Source organism: Larimichthys crocea, chromosome XXII, assembly GCF_000972845.2.
Source record: "Larimichthys crocea isolate SSNF chromosome XXII, L_crocea_2.0, whole genome shotgun sequence".
Classification (NCBI taxonomy): Eukaryota; Metazoa; Chordata; class Actinopteri; family Sciaenidae; genus Larimichthys; species Larimichthys crocea.
In genome coordinates, this window is record NC_040032.1 from 4,514,839 (window position 1) to 4,532,549 (window position 17,711).

Genomic DNA, 17,711 nt, shown 5'->3' on the forward strand with positions numbered 1-17,711 from the left:
TTATTCGGTCATGATTAACTAAGAATTACTTCATCGTGTGTGGCCCTTTAAATAAAGTCAGCCCATATTGAGGAATTACATCATTTAAAAAAAAAAACTACAAATGCAATTTAGGTAAACTTTAACTCCATTTCAATTTTAGGTTATTGAGTTAGGAAAAGATTTGTATGTGTCATGAATGCATTGGCACAGTTACATGTGGATTCACAACTATTATTAGTTGATTTTAATGACAACACTTTCAACAGTACCCATGACATTTAACAGAATACATACATCTGCACTGCTGCGGGTGGTCAGTTTCTTGTTCTGTCCCTTTAACTGTATCTATAAAAGATGCATGAGCATCATTAATAATTCAGAAATCATGACGACTGAAATGCCTGAGTTTTTGTATTAAAGGACCAGTGTGTAGAATTTAGTGGCATCTAGTGGTGTAGTTGTTGATTGCATCCCCCTGTCCTCACTCTCGCCTTCCTAAAGTGAAGGACTAAGGAGAAACTACTGTGGCAACATAACGCATGAAAAACGAGAAAGGCCTATAGTGTTTAGTTCATCTGTTCTGGGCTACTGTAGAAAAAATGGTAAAAAACAAAACAAAATCATCAACATCATCAACAATCCTTATTTTCAGACAAAAATATAGTTATGCATATTGTATTCCATTTTTACCATATGCAGTAAATGGAGCCCTTAAATCTTACACACTGGACATTTGATTAACATATTGTTCCTGCGGTTGAGTCAGGCATGAAGTATCACAAATGATCACAAATGACTGAAATAAACTGTGATTTTAAATTTCATGTAATTCTCATATTTTTTGGTCCTCTCTCAGTCTCATCCATACCATCACTCACTGCCTCTGTCACTTTGTCGGCCCTCTTCAAGGTTACTTTAGTTCAGAGGGAGTGTCTTATTGTACCACGTGATCCTGATGCAACGTTACTCTGTGTCAAGCTGCTCTCAGCTGCAGGGACGTCTAGGCTGTATGGTGTGATGTGGCGTGGACTAAAAATAACACAGCATCCTTTGAAATGAGACCACATTTACAATGTTTAAAACATACATGAAAATACTACTGCTTTACAAACAAACATATTTACTCATTATATATTTTATTTTCAAGAGAATTTAAATGCCTAACATGGCTTCTCAGGTGAAATTCCACCAAATTACAGCACTTCACACTACAATAAATATGGTAATTAAATGACTTGGTTAATCCGTTTGCATCCAGAATAGACATTACAACCCCGGTAACCTTGGCGTCGATCGCATCTTCCGTCCGACCTATAAACCGTCTCATTTCAGCAGGGGTGTCTGCCATTGCGCAGCAGCCAACTAGGTGAAGGTGGAAAACACACGAGGAAGGATGCTCCAATAGTCCGTCGGGGTCCGTTTCTTCGGTCAGCACGTTCCGTTCCACAGTGAAACCTGCTTGACATCGCCATCCCCTTCCCAGCTCCCCCACTGTGGTCCGTCTCAGATATATTGTCGCCCCCCCTCTCTTTAATCCCCCAGATTGCCGGCGACTTGCTGCAGTCGATGCTGCAGTTTTGAGCCGCTCCTGCACCGGAGACCGCTGACTCAATGAGAAAGACATGCTCGCATTCGTTTTGGTGTCTGGGTCGCTCTGGATTATATTAGGTGAGTAGTTTTTAAAAAAAGATCTGTTCGCATGATTTTGGATTCATTTGGATAATGTAGCATCGCAGGGCTGTGGCTAAGCGATGCACCTGTTTCGCAGGGGCTGAGGCGCATTGTGTGTCATTCACTGCCGGCTTTTTCATTCATTCATTCAGAGATGGGTGATTTCTCTTGTTTTGCACTGCCATCTTCGATTGAAGGTTTAATCATAGCCTGATGCTGAAGTTGGCTCTCTACCTGCACTGCAACGACGCCTGTGACATTTTCCATTTTTCTTAAAATACACGTGTATGTACCCAACCTCGATGCAAACGTGTAGCTCTACATATTACTTTAACAGGGCGTTGCTTCAACCACAGTGCTTCAAGTTCTCCCCCAGCACTTATTATAGAGCAACATCGAGGGATTTCCAGCGTGGCTTTACCTTTAATCAGGTACAGTGGGTTGGGGTAGACAAGCTGCCATTGTGTCTCAGTGCATGTGGGTCATGCTGCACATTTATGTTTGCTTTACACTGAAGATCCAACACTTAAAGAAATGGCTGATGTCAAGACAAACGGGATTTAAAAAAAATATGCATTAGAGGCCGGCCAGCTGCTAAGGTCGTGTGACATTGTGCATAGAAACCGGACACACGTCATTAAAAAGAAAAGACCCTATTAGGGAACAACCTGTCTTTCCCAACCTCCTCATGTGGCTCATGTTTCTACCTGAACGCGACTCACGGTCACTCTTATTTCATATAAAAAGTGTTAGTTTGACAGAAAGCCTTTTTTTGCCTGTGATGTCCTCCGCCATGTCTCCTGTGATGGAGGAGGGAGGATGAGGAAGGATGACGTGCTACTAATGACCGCAGCTGATTGGACGGAGCTGTCCAGGGGAGAGGGGTGCTGAAATCCTGCGGCCTACCGGCAAACTAGAGAGCACAGCATGCTCCGCTCTTAACGACACCACCCCCACCCCGGTTTACAGAGCGTGCTGTAGTGGCATAGAAACGGTTCAGAGACGTCGTTGACCTCTAGTTGTCTTTATATATATATATACACAGAGGAGATGGTTTAAAGATGTAATCTCGCCCAAACTGTTCTACGGACCAGATTAGAGGCGTTGCACGACAAAATAGCGGAGGGTTATTGCTTTTATGCAATGTGTCATTAAAGAAATGGTGTAAAACGTGAAGGATTTTCTTAACTTATCTCTTTAGTAGATTAGTTGTAATGTTAAATGCACGCCTGCATGGCTGAAATTATTTATTCATCCGCCAAAGAGTATAGTTCTTCAGCTGCAGCTGCACTGCGTGGTTGCTAAGTGACGAACAACCAGTAACAATTGGGATTTTGGCAGGTGCATTAATATTAAAATCTGTCGTTACAGGGTTGCTGGTGTTATAACTGAGGCAGCCCAAAACTGATAAAACCGGACTGAATAGTTTGGCTGAAAAATAATCACTACAGTGAAGCTGAAAAGGGCTCCCTGGGGAGATTCATGACACCTTTAACCTGTCATCACATCCCAACACCCAGCTGTTCCACAATATAAATAATTCATTTTAATCACCATCTAGTGCAGCCCTACACACTGTGTAAACCTATTCTTTTTCCCTCCTTAATATTTAATTTAAAGGATGGTTGTGGCACCACCCCACTCTTTGGCATAACCAATGGTGTTTTAGTATTCATGGAACTCTTCTGCTTAATATAACCCATGCTCACCTGAGAAACAGTGACCTGTATCTTTGTGACATGTTGCCTTTTTGTCTTTCAAATAACTTATTTGATCGAGTAGAAATTATACCGAGATGAAGAGAAAGAGTCAAAGTCATTGTGAAAATGTTGAAAACCTGCTAATTAAAGACACACTGCATGACTGCACAATATGACGGGATAAATGTTGAGTGTTAGTCTTGCCTGCTGTGTCATAAATGTCTGACACTGTGCACTTGCACTGTTAGGAGTTATGAGGTATATAGACACATTCCTGTACATGTCTCACAAGTGACGTTTTAAAACTCTGTAATAATCATACGTTAAGTTGGTGATTTTATGGTCTCCTCTCTCCCTCTCTCTCTCTCTCTCTCTCTGCTCTCTATATATAATATATATATATATATATATATATAATATATATATATATAATAATATATATAAATATATATATATATATACACACTACTCTAAAGTGTAATCAATAATATCAGCCACTCTGTGTTCTCTCAGATTGACGTCTCTCCCTCTTAGTGACGATTTGCTGTTTCAGCATTCAGTCCATCCTCCTTCCTCACAATGTGGGATAGTGGGCAGTAATGGCTCAGCTTAAAAGTGCTGAACCAGGTCTGTCTGCCCATCGCGTGATCGGGTAGTTCTCTTACGGTTTAGTCCTCAGAGTGATGTGCAATGTTGGTTTGTGTTTGTACTCAGATGTCAGATGAAAACTTCCAACACTGATGGGTTTACCATGGGTACAACAAACTCTCAGTGAAGTGTGAAAACCCTTAAAGAAGCCTTGTTTAATCCTAGAATTTTAATTTCATGATTTCATAATTTTATCAAAAAGAGAAGTTTTTCTTAATTCCTCAAAAATCAAACAATGCAGGAAGCAGTAATATGTGGCTGTTTGCCCAGTGGTTAACAGCCGTTTTGGCTCATATCCTTAAATACTGCAGCAGTGCCCACAAAGGCCCCATGACAGGAAAGTGGTTTTCCCTTTCAGCTTGAGGTATTTAAAAAAAAAGAAGTAAATAGAAAATAAGTGAAATGAATCAAGCTGTTTTTCATTGTCAGGTTTGACATGCAGAGATCAGCATCCACCCTCACTTTGATAGTCAAATCAAACTGGACACAGCCTCCTTTGATGTCATTATGTGTGATTTGTTTAAATGTGCAAATGCCAACAGTGCAAACACGAGCATTTATTTCCATATGCTTGCCTACACGTGTATGTATATTGTGTGTCACTATGCTAGAGTGTGTGAAGGAGAAGATGAGCTCTGCGTGTTTAGGTAGGGGGAGGGAGTCAGAGAGAGAGAGAGAGAGAGAGAGAGAGTGGTGGAAGGAGGGGTGGGTGGGTGTGGTGCGCACGTCTGTTGAGCTGAGGGTGGTGTGATACGGAGGCCGTCCAGGTCCAAACTAGGCCAAAACGCATCTCGCTGCTTTCCTCTTGCTTGCCTCAGCTTAATCTGGCCGCTAGCAATGGGAAGGTAACCACTAGTTTATACAGGGTGATGTGATATCCGCCTGAGGCCCCTTGACACACCACACACATACACACACACAAACATACACACACACACAAATTTCTACAGACACACATCACACCTCACCGGTTCCCTGGCTGCCTCCGACGCCTTTGTAAGTGCCACTGCCTAGATCACAGCTGCTTTAACCCTTGTGCAATGCAATTACAGTTTAGATCTTTGTAGCATTTGCTTGATTTGTATGTGTCTTTGTACTCCATTGCAGCATCTTTGCATATGTTTTATATATATATATTATATATAACATATATATATATATATATATATAACAGTCCTTTCTGCTTAATTCTTCCCTAGTACTTTTTCCCTCTGTAGCTTGTATCTGATTTGATTTTATGAATGATAAGTGCAATATCCTGTTGTGTTGCATCTCATTTCTGGAGAAAAAATGTTTTGTGCACTCAGGATGTAACGGTATCTATACAGTTATGACTCAGTGACAGTGACAGGAAGACGTTTGACTCCTCCAGGGTGGTCTAAGTAGATGAATGGCGGACAACTATAGGGATAAGTGGTTAAAAGAGAGAATATAATTGCAAGGATGATGAAGCACTGGTGGTTAAACATGCAAAAAACGAAGATGCTACGCACTGATGCGAGTTAAGAAAAAAAAAAGCATTTGAATATTGAGAGAAAGTCGAGTAGGATGTCTTTAAATAGAGTGCGGTAGTGAGGTTACTACTGGTCATCCGTCTTTGTGCTAATAGGCTGTAATCTCCCCACGCTGGACTCTAATCATTGGTGACGGCCCTCAGATGGGCCGATGGGGTGGGACTTAAGGATCAAGAAGGTTTTCCGTTTCCTCCACTTTAAGCCTGAGAGGTCACAGGAAGTGTGGCTGGCCCAATCACAATGCCCTCCTCCCTGCATAGCTTGCAATGCTCACGCTGCACCAAAATCTTTGCTAAATGGAATCGTCCTGAGAGAGGAAGAGAACGGTGATATAAACGCATGGATGAGGAGCAGCTGCATTAAACAAGCCTCAGTGCAGCAGAGTTTCATAGCTGAAAATCAATATTCTCTCACGTTTCTACTGGTTGTTTAAATGGACCAAATAAAGTTATGTTATTGCATGGGAACCTTTCAGAGGTCCTCTGGGAAGTCACTATTCAGAGGCTCTTTGTGGGAATGTAACATGTACAGTATAAAGCCAAATAAATGCCCTTCCTTTACCAAAATGCTGCCATTTCTGGAACACATTTAGCTCTTTATGTGAGTGGATACAGCTGGATATTTTCTTCTGATCCTTGCAATTTATCAAGTCAACAGTCACAGTTAAATCAAAACTAGTTTAGAAGATATTTACAGATGTAAAGATTTCACTTATAGCTAAAAATATTTAACATGGCCCTTATGATGGAACCCTTATTATGTTGAGGTCTTAAGACAATCTGTACAAAGTTCAAATGTTTATTTATTTATTTTTTAATCCAGCTGTTTGTGCACAGTATGTGCTCTCAATGTTTTGCATGTGACAGTTCATATTATCTTCCCTCAATACAGTGTTTGACTGTTCACATCTGTCAGGCTATCCAGCCAATGTTTATCTCTTGATGTTCCCTGCAATCTAGACACTGACTGACACTGCATCAACATTTCTTGTTTGTGTTTTATTTTCTTTCTTTCTAGTTGTTGTTGCTGACAGAACTCACTTAACATTAGATTTTAATGTGAACTGATACCGATCCCGTCACTCCATTGCATTTCAAAACATGGTAGACATAGCAGATGGTGCAATTAAATATCCTTGAAAATCACAGGAAATGATCAACAAAAAGCAGGTTATAGACTACAGTTCACGTCACAGACTCTTTGAGAGGATGCTTCAGTCGTCTGTGCAGCAGTAGGAAGATGTTTGAAACATGAAAATGTAAGTATTTAGCTATCAACCAAATTCATGTTCCTAATTTGCAGATGGAGCTTGCTCAGTCAGATAACATGAGTATGGATGTTCATGACAAATAAGCAAATGACATATGCTAATAAAGACAGTTTGAGTTTGATTTCCTGTTAGTCCCAAACTCCTCATAGGCAAATGTATGCATCAGTAGTCAAAGAGATGTTTTAAACTGACAGATTGCAGACTATGTGTACATAAACAATCCTTTACCCTTATATACATATATATTAAAACATGACCCGTCTTTTGTGGAAGTCATTTTGTGCTGGTGAAATTACAGCTAATTAAGGTAAAACCTGAATGATGAGGGAATAATTGGTTTATTTTGAATGGACAATATTTTTGAGACCTTGTTGGTATGATCAAATTAAGAAAACAATCTATACTTCTTGTTAACATTGTCAACTCTCCACTCTAGAATTCTGACCTGAGACCAGTTTGAACTGGAAGAACTCTTACCTTATAAAAGTCTATTTTTAGTTTTATTTTTCTCTTCCTCACGTTGTACCATGCCACCCCACACTGCACCGTACAGTGATGCGCTCGTGATTTCAGAAACTAAACTTTGAGGTCTTTGAGTTAACATGCTGATAAAGGTCACTGTTGTTGCTTATGGGGATGCTGCTGACCTGCTGTTCTCCTGTCGCACCAGCTGTAGCAACAATCTTTGAAGAAGGCAACAGGGATAGACTTAAAAACCCAAATGTGTACTTGCAAGTTGTGTGTGTCCGTGGGGTCTGTTATTTAGGTTACTACAGGACACATAGTTGGACACCAAACTGGGCCATAGGCTGTTGGGGAGAGAAGGTTGAAACAGCTGAGCTGGATCCTGTTTATCCAAAATAATCATGCAAATTCAAACATGCGGCCTGATCTCACCTGTTTCTGTAAGATCCATTTTAGTCTCTCATTTGTGAGACATTTGTTCTATCAAAAGCTTTCAAGAGGACGCACATGATCTACTTGAGCGTCTGAATATTCATTCTGAAAGTGCTGAGAAAGAAATAGACATTCAGTCAGTGTCTAATTTTAGGGGCTGTGTGCACAGACATGGTCTTTAGAGGACCGACAGCTTGTATAGGCTGAACTTGCACCTCCTCCCTCAATGAAACAGCCTACTGAGGATTTGCCTCAGAGTCACCGAGTGAAGGATACACTGGTTGCCATCCAAATTAGGGGAAAAGAAGACAGCATTTCTTGAGGAGGAGCCTATTGAATTTGACAGGCCTTTTTAGTTTTTGGTCCACAAATAAATACCTTGAAGGAGTTGGCACCTGAAATGAGACATAGCCAGTGGAAAGCTGATTGATTCTTAAAACCTTTCACTGCCTCCCACCCAGCACTCAACCTGCTGTGTCACACTACAGTCTGACATTACTTTTCAAGAGGAAACATTTTCATCAGAGCTTTGGTTGAGGGTTAAGTGAGTCTTCAGAGGTTGGTATTTTGTATAGGTAAAGGTCAGATTCTGCTCTGAATATTCCCTGCCCTTTCTTGTTTTCATGTTCTATCTTTTATATTATGAGATAACTGGTGTGTTTTGTTTTTTGCAGACAAGAGCAGAACAAAGAGAGAAAGAGTGGGGGAGGCAAGATGGTCAGTTAGATGTTTGCATATCTCCTGGAGGCCAATTAAATGTCTGGCACACTGTGAGTCTCCTGCTGCTGTCGGGCTATTTCATGACGGGGAGATGTGTTGCTCTGGTATGCCTGTATTGTAGCATACATACAGGGTTTGTTTGACCCTGCAGGCTCTACATGAGAGCCTGTTTCTTCGCACATTTCAGGCCATATCCAGATGTGGATTATTTCCAGATGTTGTCCCTCATTTGCAAGAGCATCTGAAACATTCCAAAATATGCATTCTGCACCCACAGAAATGCTGCAACCGGAAATGGTGTGCAGATATCAGTAACAAAGCAATGTGTTTTGTTATAAAATTAGATGTAAGATGGCAACTCATTATACATGGTATATACTGTACTGTTTATGTTTATAGAGCAACAAGAAAACTTAAACTGCTCCATAGAAGCACAAAGGGGCTTTTTCTTCCGGCAACCCTTTGCTGTAGAATTACGAAATAATGACCTTGATTCCCTTGGCCAGAATAAATAACATCATAAGTCAAATACAATACGAAATCAAGTGTTACTGACTCTACAATCCAGATCCAAAGCTTGTTTGTATGTTGTGTCTGCACACAACCATTAAAATGTCAGAAACATTATAATTTTTACCCCTTCTCAACTCCGCACAGCGGTGTCAGTAGGTTATGAAGTCCGTCTATATTTAGAGCTGGTTGAGTGCTGTTTCCCCCTCCTCTGCCTCCCTTTTCAAACACCAACTAATCCACCATGGCTCTGTCATCCCTGCAGCCAGGCCACATTAGCCACTGAATGCAACACAAAAGCACATGCATTTTGCTACGAAACATTTATGTCATCTACTCAGCCAAACTCTGGTCAAAGGATTCCCACAGAGATGCATCAAGGTTCATAGAGAACATTTGAACTTCACTTTGATTACAAAATCAGTTGAGTGTGCAGGCCAACAAGCAGACAAAGCAAATAAATAAATATGTCATCTGTCATTTTCAGTAACAAGTAACAACTTTCTTTCCCTCCAACACTGTGAACCAGTGTTGTGGCAGTTATGGTCTTAAACCGTTTGAAATGTTAACCCTTATTTATGATAAGTTTAACAGAACAATAATCACTGCCAACATGTGTCCTTCCAGCAGGTTTTGGCAAAACAATACCAGGTGAATCTGAGGAATTTGATGTTTTTACCTTAGATTATTGTACTTATTTCAATGTGTCTTAACTTAAGTCTAAGACTAAAGATTGACTGTTACTCATAGATCATCCACTGGGAAAATAATTAGCTCAGTGGTTGTCTGTAGTCTCTGCATTGTTGTCCAAAATATAAAAGCCTTGAAATCATATCAGAAGTCATCATCATGATTCGAAGATTAAATCCACTTGTTATTAGGAACTGCTTCCAATATCTAGAGTCAGATCACTTGTGAAATGAAGTCCACAGCTACTCCACAGCTGTAGAATGGGTCAGATTACTGTTTCTGTACCAGGGGGTGTTGTTGATGTTGTGTTTGATAGCACAGAGGTTGGTTTGTTGTCGTCGACATGCTTCAGATTTTCATGTTCATGGTGGCACAACACAGAAATGATCTTGTCTTGTGTCTGTGCTGCATGCCTGGCTGGTGCCATTGATCCTATCATCAGAACTGGTTAGATACATCAGCTGCGCTGTAATCGGGAACCATTCAGTGGTGTAGGTACAGTACTGTAATGTGGAAAGTGTATGATAGGAAATTATTCACAAATATAAACATCAGCTGTATTTTTTCACTCAAGAATAAGGTTCATTGCCAAGGAAGTATTTACATATAAGGAATTTGTTGTGCTGTTTGGTGGTATGAACTTCAACTCAACCACATTAAACTTAACTGATGAGAAATTCTTTCTTACTTTAAACAAAATGCAGGAGTTCTTCTACTTCAACATTTGGGGAATTCTTTATTTGCGAGGACTTAGATGAATAAACTGATATCAATCCCATGTCTGCATGTTAAAGGGACACTTTGGGTTTTCTGAATTAGGGTTGTGTGAGGTACGTATTATATTTAGTTACAGCTGACAGCGGTCTGTGAGAAAAAGAAGTAGAATTAATATATTTAATATTTTATTTTTACTTTTTAAATGTTCTCTGGTCAAGAAAATGTCTCAGTCTATTCCAAATACTTGAAGTTATGCCAGGTTATGTTTTCAGTTTGTCACGTCTTTACAGTAATTAAGTCTAACCATCAGACAGACTCCAGCTGGGCACAGTGGGTGACACTGTGTACTCAACAAGGCCATTTCATACCAGAATTAACTTTGACATTATAACTGCTTTGACATTATAATACTGTAACTGTTTAACTCTGTTTAACCATCATCAAGTGGTTTCTACTCTTTAATATAAATCTTAGCATTTCCCAACACTCGAGCAGCTCTCTAATCCCCCCATCAAGATTACTGGAACTGCAGAAAGAAAGGGACAACTGAAAAAAAGAGGAAATCTCTGATCAATGCAGTAAAAAGAGAAGCAGAGTCCTGTGGTAGTAAATAGGCAGTACCGTTTTCACACACACTAGTGGGAATCCATCATGATGTGGTTTTTCAGTTACGGGTGATAGTTTCTATCTGAACAGAAACTTGAGACAAGTTTATCTAAGAGGATTTGAGCCTGACAAACATTTGGGAAAGAGGCTTCAGGGAATTCACTGTAGAGCCATTGAAGGTGTTTTTGACCGAATCAAAGCAGTGGAGGTAATGAGCAATAGCTGTACTACAATATGTAAATGTCATGTCATAAGTGTCATAGACCACTTCTGCTTTAAAAATGACTGTACTGTAGGTACATGTGCAGCATGCTGAAATCATGTGCGCACGCTCGTGTGTGTAGAAATAACCCATGACAACATGTGAGTGATGGGGTAATGCTAAGAGACTGGTAAATTTAAATAGATTTATAGATTATTATTTATAGATCATTTATACATCACCAGCATTAGATTGGTTACATTAGAGACTGTTGTGTTGTTCCTAAATTTGGTCTTGTATTAATTTTTTCTTTGTTCTGAAAGTCATGCATCTTCCTGAAACCTACTCTCACCCCAGCGCAGGTTTATGTGACTCTACTTCCCTTGAGTAAAGTAGTAACAGTGAATCAACTAACAAACAAAACAGGTGAATGAGGAAGTCAATGTTCTCACGGCCTTAGATATTTATACAGATTAACCTCACTGCCGTTTGCTGTCTGTGGCTCTGTGCATGTGTGTGGGAGAGAGCGGGTGCAGACAGGAAGTGATTCTGATTGGCTGTGTGCTGCAGCAGTGCTCCGACGCCATTTGTTCAGTTAGGTGGTGCTGTCTCTGACTCATTTCCCAGGGGGAGGGGAAGGAAACCCTCCAGTCAGCGCTGCAGCTATCCTCCCACTCAGATAAATTATGCATCTCATGGCGTATGTGTGTGTGGGTGTATGTGTGTGTGTAACGGAGGCTGAACTTTAATGAGCACTGTGCATAGCGTGTGTTTTATCTACTTCCCTGTCCCACCACCTCTCAGTCCTGTAGTGTAGATTATGTATTTAGAGCCTCTTTTACAGTAAGAGCAAGAATGCGGGGGAAGACCACTCATTCAAGGTCTACTTAAAGTCTAAATGATGTATTTCAGGTCACAGGATCTGGGTGGCGGAAGCAGTGAGGTCAAGTCAGTTTTTCCTAAAACAATGGCATCAAACATAACTGGTTCAAAGGGGTTTAAAATTGACCTTGAGAAATATCTATTTTGTGTCTTTGTGTGGTAAATGTGTGTGTCTTTGAACTCCCAGAATGCAAAGATTGGGTGTGTGGGTTTCCTCCTGCACTACAAAAATATGTAAGTGAGACAAATTGGGAACTGCAAAAGTGCGTGTGGTTGCTTTTTGTAGGTTTGTATATCATCAGCTCGCAGAACTTAATACATTTAGAAATTAGTCCCTGGGAACAAACAACAAGACCAAGATGCATTAAAGCTGCGGTTGAAAATCACAATGATTACACACCTATTGATTAGAAACCTTTTCTTGGCCGATAAACATTTTACATGAAAATGGCTTTGTAAAATATACATATGTATGTCCTCTGCCCGGCAGAGCTGAGTTCCACCCTGATGGAAAAGATGCAGGCCCAGGAGATGATGAGCGGCCTGAGGATACCGGAGATGGATGAGCTTGGTCAGTTCTTTCGCTCCATGCCTACTTCAACGCTGGTGGGAATCGGCGCTCTGACCGCCGTGCTCGCGTATTGGTTGGCTACCAGACCCCGCCCCATCAAGCCGCCCTGCAGCCTGCTGCACCAATCTGAGGAGGTGCCGGTAAGATGGAGCAAAAACTCGCGCACACACACACACACACACACACACACACACACACACACACACACAAATAGAATCATAGACACATCTTAGTCTCATTCACAAATGCTGATCAGGATGTGGAAGTGAATAGTTTGCACCTCACTTTTTATCCATCCCCCTCCACTTCACTGTCCAAATGGTGCTCTCTTTACCATCCAGCTGCCAAAATCCAGGTGAGAGAAGTCCAAGTTGATAAAAGAAATGCTCATGTACATTTAGATCACCTTCAGTTGTAATCTTGCACTCACAGCAATAAGCTTTATGAGCAGGAGGTAGTGCTTTGTGGCCATACCCATTGCCCTAACCATCAACCATGAACGGTGGCCTGAGAAGAGAGAAGATCTGATCCAAAGCCTCCATCCAAAAAAAAAAAAAAATCTTTTTTATACTTAGCAGTAGGATTTGGTGAATTGTTAGTACGGCAACTTACATAACATTTCTTATACTTTCGTGCAACAGACATTGTCAAATTGATATTTGACACAAACAGGCAGTCAAACATGCACACACCTTGTGTATATTTGTGAAGCAGTCACTGTAACCATTGGCCTCAGTAACTAGAGTTACTCTAGTTACTCTATTTTGTTAGATTTTTACCTTCAATTTATAGTATTTATTATAAAATAATAATAATGATACATAGTTCTTTTAGTATATATTCTTCACCGTAGAGCATCATACATTTTTGTGACATAATTATTGCTGTTTATCCAAAAGCTTCTTTAATTTATATAAATGCTCACAAGCCATGAGTAAATTGTGCATTTAGTTATGTCCTAAACTAAACCACCATACCAACCAAAGCAAACACAAACACACTCTGTTTGTCAGACAAACACACCCTGGCCTGGTGCCTTCTCACTTGTAGGTAATGCTGGCAGTGTTTGTAGTTGACATGGTACTCCTTTGTGGCTATGAGGTTCTTTTTTTCTTTTTTTTTGTTGGTTACCTGAGAATGTGTTTGAAGTGGTGCTACAACAGTCTGGCAGACGGAGACGATGTGTATCTGACAAGCACACACATGTATGCTCAGAGGAACAAATACATTCACAGGGTTTCATAACTTACAAAGCACCAAAATATTTTCTAAATGAGTCATTTGAAAAACAGAATTCACGCGAAGTGTTCTTCACCTTTGTGCGAATAAACTCATATGACCCAGAATGCACCAGTGATGTAAACACCTGGTAACAAAACAAAACTCAGTTCAACTCTGCAGCTCAGATATGTTGCATTTATGAGCTTACAAAAGAGATGGATTATCATTTGGAGAACAAGCAAAACAATTTTCTCCTCACTCTCCCTCAGGCTTTAGTGTGTCTATCAACACCGTCTTTATGTTGTTTTTGCAAGTTTTATTTTGAATTTATTTTTAATACCAGCACTCCTAAAGTTTCATAAAAAAGTTGAAAAAACGGTTTACATTGTTTCTTTGTCCCCCTCTCTCTATGCATCAGCATGAAGATGGAGGTCGCAGGTCCATGATGGGCGACAGCTCTAAGCTGCTGACTCATTACCATGACGACGCCAAGACCATGTACGAGGTCTTCCAGAGAGGCCTTCACATATCTGGTGGGTATCATGTGAGGTAAAAAACTAAGCACTACACACTCACAACCCATTTTTGAGAATTAAGAGATATTATATATATATATATATATGAAAATGTGAGGGCACTCTTTTCAAAATCGTGCCCCACAAACTTTTCTACTTTCTGTTAGCTTTCCTCAATATCTGGCCAATATAGCAGCAGCACATGAAAATAGTACATACTATATATCGTACATATTACAGTAAAAAAAAAAAACAAGACAAAACAATGATGAGTTGTAGTTATAAAATGCCAGTCAATGTAACAACTACAACTCCCATGAGCCTTAGATACTCAAGATAATCAAAATCTCATGGCCAAATTTAAGTTTAACTCAACTGATTGCTAACAATGACTGTTTTATCTTGTTAAAAGTGATAATGTCCTCAAAATGTATTGCTCAGTACATTAGTAGATATCATTTAACTTATAGAAAGAACTCCGGTATCACGTTGCAACTTTTCTGAAACACTGATGAAAGAAATGGTCTGTAGAAATACATATATAACTCATTTATTAAAATAGAAAATATATAAATGCTGAGCTAACCTCTTCATTGTCAAGTCTCAGACTGCTAGACAAGTACACACATGCACACCTGCACACGCACACACTCTGTGCCATACTGTGCCTTTTTGATTGTAGACCGTTTTACTCACATGTGAACAACCCTTCAGACAGTAATAGCACACAGTCTGACAAAGCTGTGGTCTGACCCTGAAACATCCAATCGTCATCTCTGCCGCTGGTGGTAAAAAGAGACCTCCTGTTTTTGAGGTAATAGCCATTGTTGCTAATAGTAACAGTGTCAGGGCTCTCGGGGAGTTTAAGTGACTAAGTAACTGACTCAGACAGATACAACTTAATAGCTCTCAACCATACCTGCTTCATTCAAAGTGACTCATTTATTGTTGTATCATTTATTTAATTTTAGAATAATTATAGCAGTTTCAATCAGAACATGAGTGTATATAGCCCGAGGTCATCCTAAAAGCATGAGTCAAACACTTGTTTACAAAACTGAACCTGAGTAATAGTCTTTTATGGATTTTCATCTATTTAAATTCCAAGTGATCAATGAGTTTGAAATAGAGAAGCTCGAATGAAAGTTTGAACCTGCAATAACAGTTTAAGGCCACTTTGACAAACCTGTTAGTAAACATTTTAATATTTAAAAATCAGTTGAAGCAAGATTATTATACATTTAGGGTTGCATTTCTACCCAACTGATGATAGTTAAGTGCAATATTCACTCTCTCTCTTAGCTCTGTTTTAGTCTCCCCGAAACTCCTGAGGGAAATATCATAATAGTCTTTAGCAGCTTAAGACTCCACTATGTTCAACATCTAGTTGCTAACTGTGTCTGTGGTGGTATAGAGCAGGTGGTGTAGAGTGAGTTTATAAAGATATTTGGAAGAAAACTATGCTATGAGAGAAGTACAAGAGAACTTATACTTTATATTGTGAGGAGTTACAGATTCATGTAGTAATTCTCTGTACGTTCATCACTACAAGCAACCATTTTCACATTAAACATTATTTTACATTCATGCATTAGTCTAAAAATATCCATTTTATCTACTTAAACATTTATAATGACCTTCAGGGATGCTAACAGTGTCTTCATTATATATTTTATACTGATGCTTTGTCTATTTGGAACATGCTTACGTTTTCACCATGTAAGTCTTACAATGTTTTGTTCAGACACCATTTTGATGTCTCATTCTTTGTCCAATAGGTGATGGACCTTGCTTAGGCTCCCGGCTCCCTAACCAGCCCTACAAATGGATGTCATACAAAGAGGTTAGTACCATTCAGGGGGTATTTTATCTCCTAAAAATAACAGGTGCAGAAGAAGAAGTGTAGAAGGGTGTAAACTGTAAAAAGAGATGTCCAGCATATGAAAACTATGGGGAAATACTACAAATGCTTTCTGCAGTGGTAATAGAAGAATAATTCAGGTTGGTACAGTTACAGATGCAAATAATTTAATAATATATGAATATGAATATTTTAAAATTCATAGCATTTTCTATAAAAAGACCCACATGGTGTCCCCCACATCCTATGAATGTCATAAATTATTATCACTTAGTTTTAGTTGTCCATTTGAACCTGTGAAAGTCAACACTCAGGTGTCGTTTTTAACCCGTGCACCACAGAGGCATTGTGGCACCAAACCTACCTAGCAACTGTCTGGCTCTGTCATTGCTCTATTTAGATAACAACCAGCCTGACAGATTTTGCAACGTGGGCATACTGGAGGTCAGTAAAGTTATTTTAAAATAAGCAAATATAGTGAGAAGTCAAGACCTGCCTGGTTGACATGTCAGGTTGTCCGATCATTACCCTGCTTTACAGGTCATGAATCATTGCCTTTATATGCTGCAGCAACAATGGTCACAATCAACAGTTTTACCTAAATACATCACAATCACGATTTCCCAAAGTTGACGCCAATAAGACTGCTTGTTGTCCACAGTCAACAGAAACTTAACATTTTTACTTTTTTATTTCTGCCCTTAAATAAGATTTTTTTTTATTTTTTATGGGAAAATCCTCACAAGTAAGAGATGAGATTTTTGATAGAGAGAGATTTGAGATTGATTTAAACATTTTTCTGTTAGTCGACTTAACAATTGGTTGATTGATCGTTTCAGTTTTAAACGTGAAATGGGATCTCTTTTAAACTAGGTCACAAGTCAATGAATAACATGATTAGACACGTTTTGTAACTTGGAGGCCTTGCCATAAGACGTAAGCAAATTTCAGAAAAAAATGTAAATAGCTTCTTCAGCAACGTAAAACTTCTAGCTTATTTCTCTTGAAGCAGTTTCAGGCTCCAACAAATCTCTGAACATCAGAGATACTCTGACATGTCTTGGAAAATGTAATGGTTGGCAGTTGTAGCTGCCAGTTGGCAGTTGTAGCGGTGTGATGTAGAAATCTACAATAAAGCAATGCCTAGGGGCATAGAGGAGTGAGTTACACAACCTTTCTGCATTTATTAATGACGTCATGTTATTTTACAAGTAAATGGTGGGTGGAGGTTTTCATTCATTACATTGTAATTCCCAGGAAAACCACAAACTATGTGTAGGTTGTAAAACAATGCAACCTTCTCTTATGTCTGTGGAAAAACAATATAAGTGATTTTTCCTCTCCCGTTTTTCACAATCATGGTCACTTGAGAAATGAGATTTTGCAATTCAGCAATCTACAAATCATCAGTCATGCATCTCTCCATACGTTTCCAATATTGACTTACAATTGTAATCGCGCAGACGTCCTGAGATGGCCAGTGATTGTTGATATGTTTCATAGCTGAGTCATGGCAGAAAATAAACATAGACCT

At 39.5% G+C, this 17,711-nt stretch overlaps 1 protein-coding gene across 4 annotated transcripts in view; it reads left to right on the forward strand.

Moving 5' to 3' along the window:
- Positions 1-1,136: 1,136 nt before the first annotated feature.
- acsl6 (acyl-CoA synthetase long chain family member 6) overlaps positions 1,137-17,711 on the forward strand; it is a 32,721-nt gene continuing 16,146 nt past the window's right edge. Inside the window, exons 1-4 of one of the 4 annotated variants that reach the window (XM_010733472.3) lie at positions 1,137-1,650; positions 12,500-12,720; positions 14,220-14,334; positions 16,095-16,159. In XM_010733472.3, the coding sequence (XP_010731774.2) occupies positions 1,605-1,650; positions 12,500-12,720; positions 14,220-14,334; positions 16,095-16,159 (447 nt within the window). In that variant the 5' untranslated portion in view covers positions 1,137-1,604. Of the gene's footprint in view, positions 1,651-2,067; positions 2,085-4,980; positions 4,998-11,003; positions 11,134-12,499; positions 12,721-14,219; positions 14,335-16,094; positions 16,160-17,711 lie in introns of those variants that run through there. The other 3 variants (XM_019272640.2, XM_027273787.1, XM_010733473.3) reach the window with 3 other exon arrangements.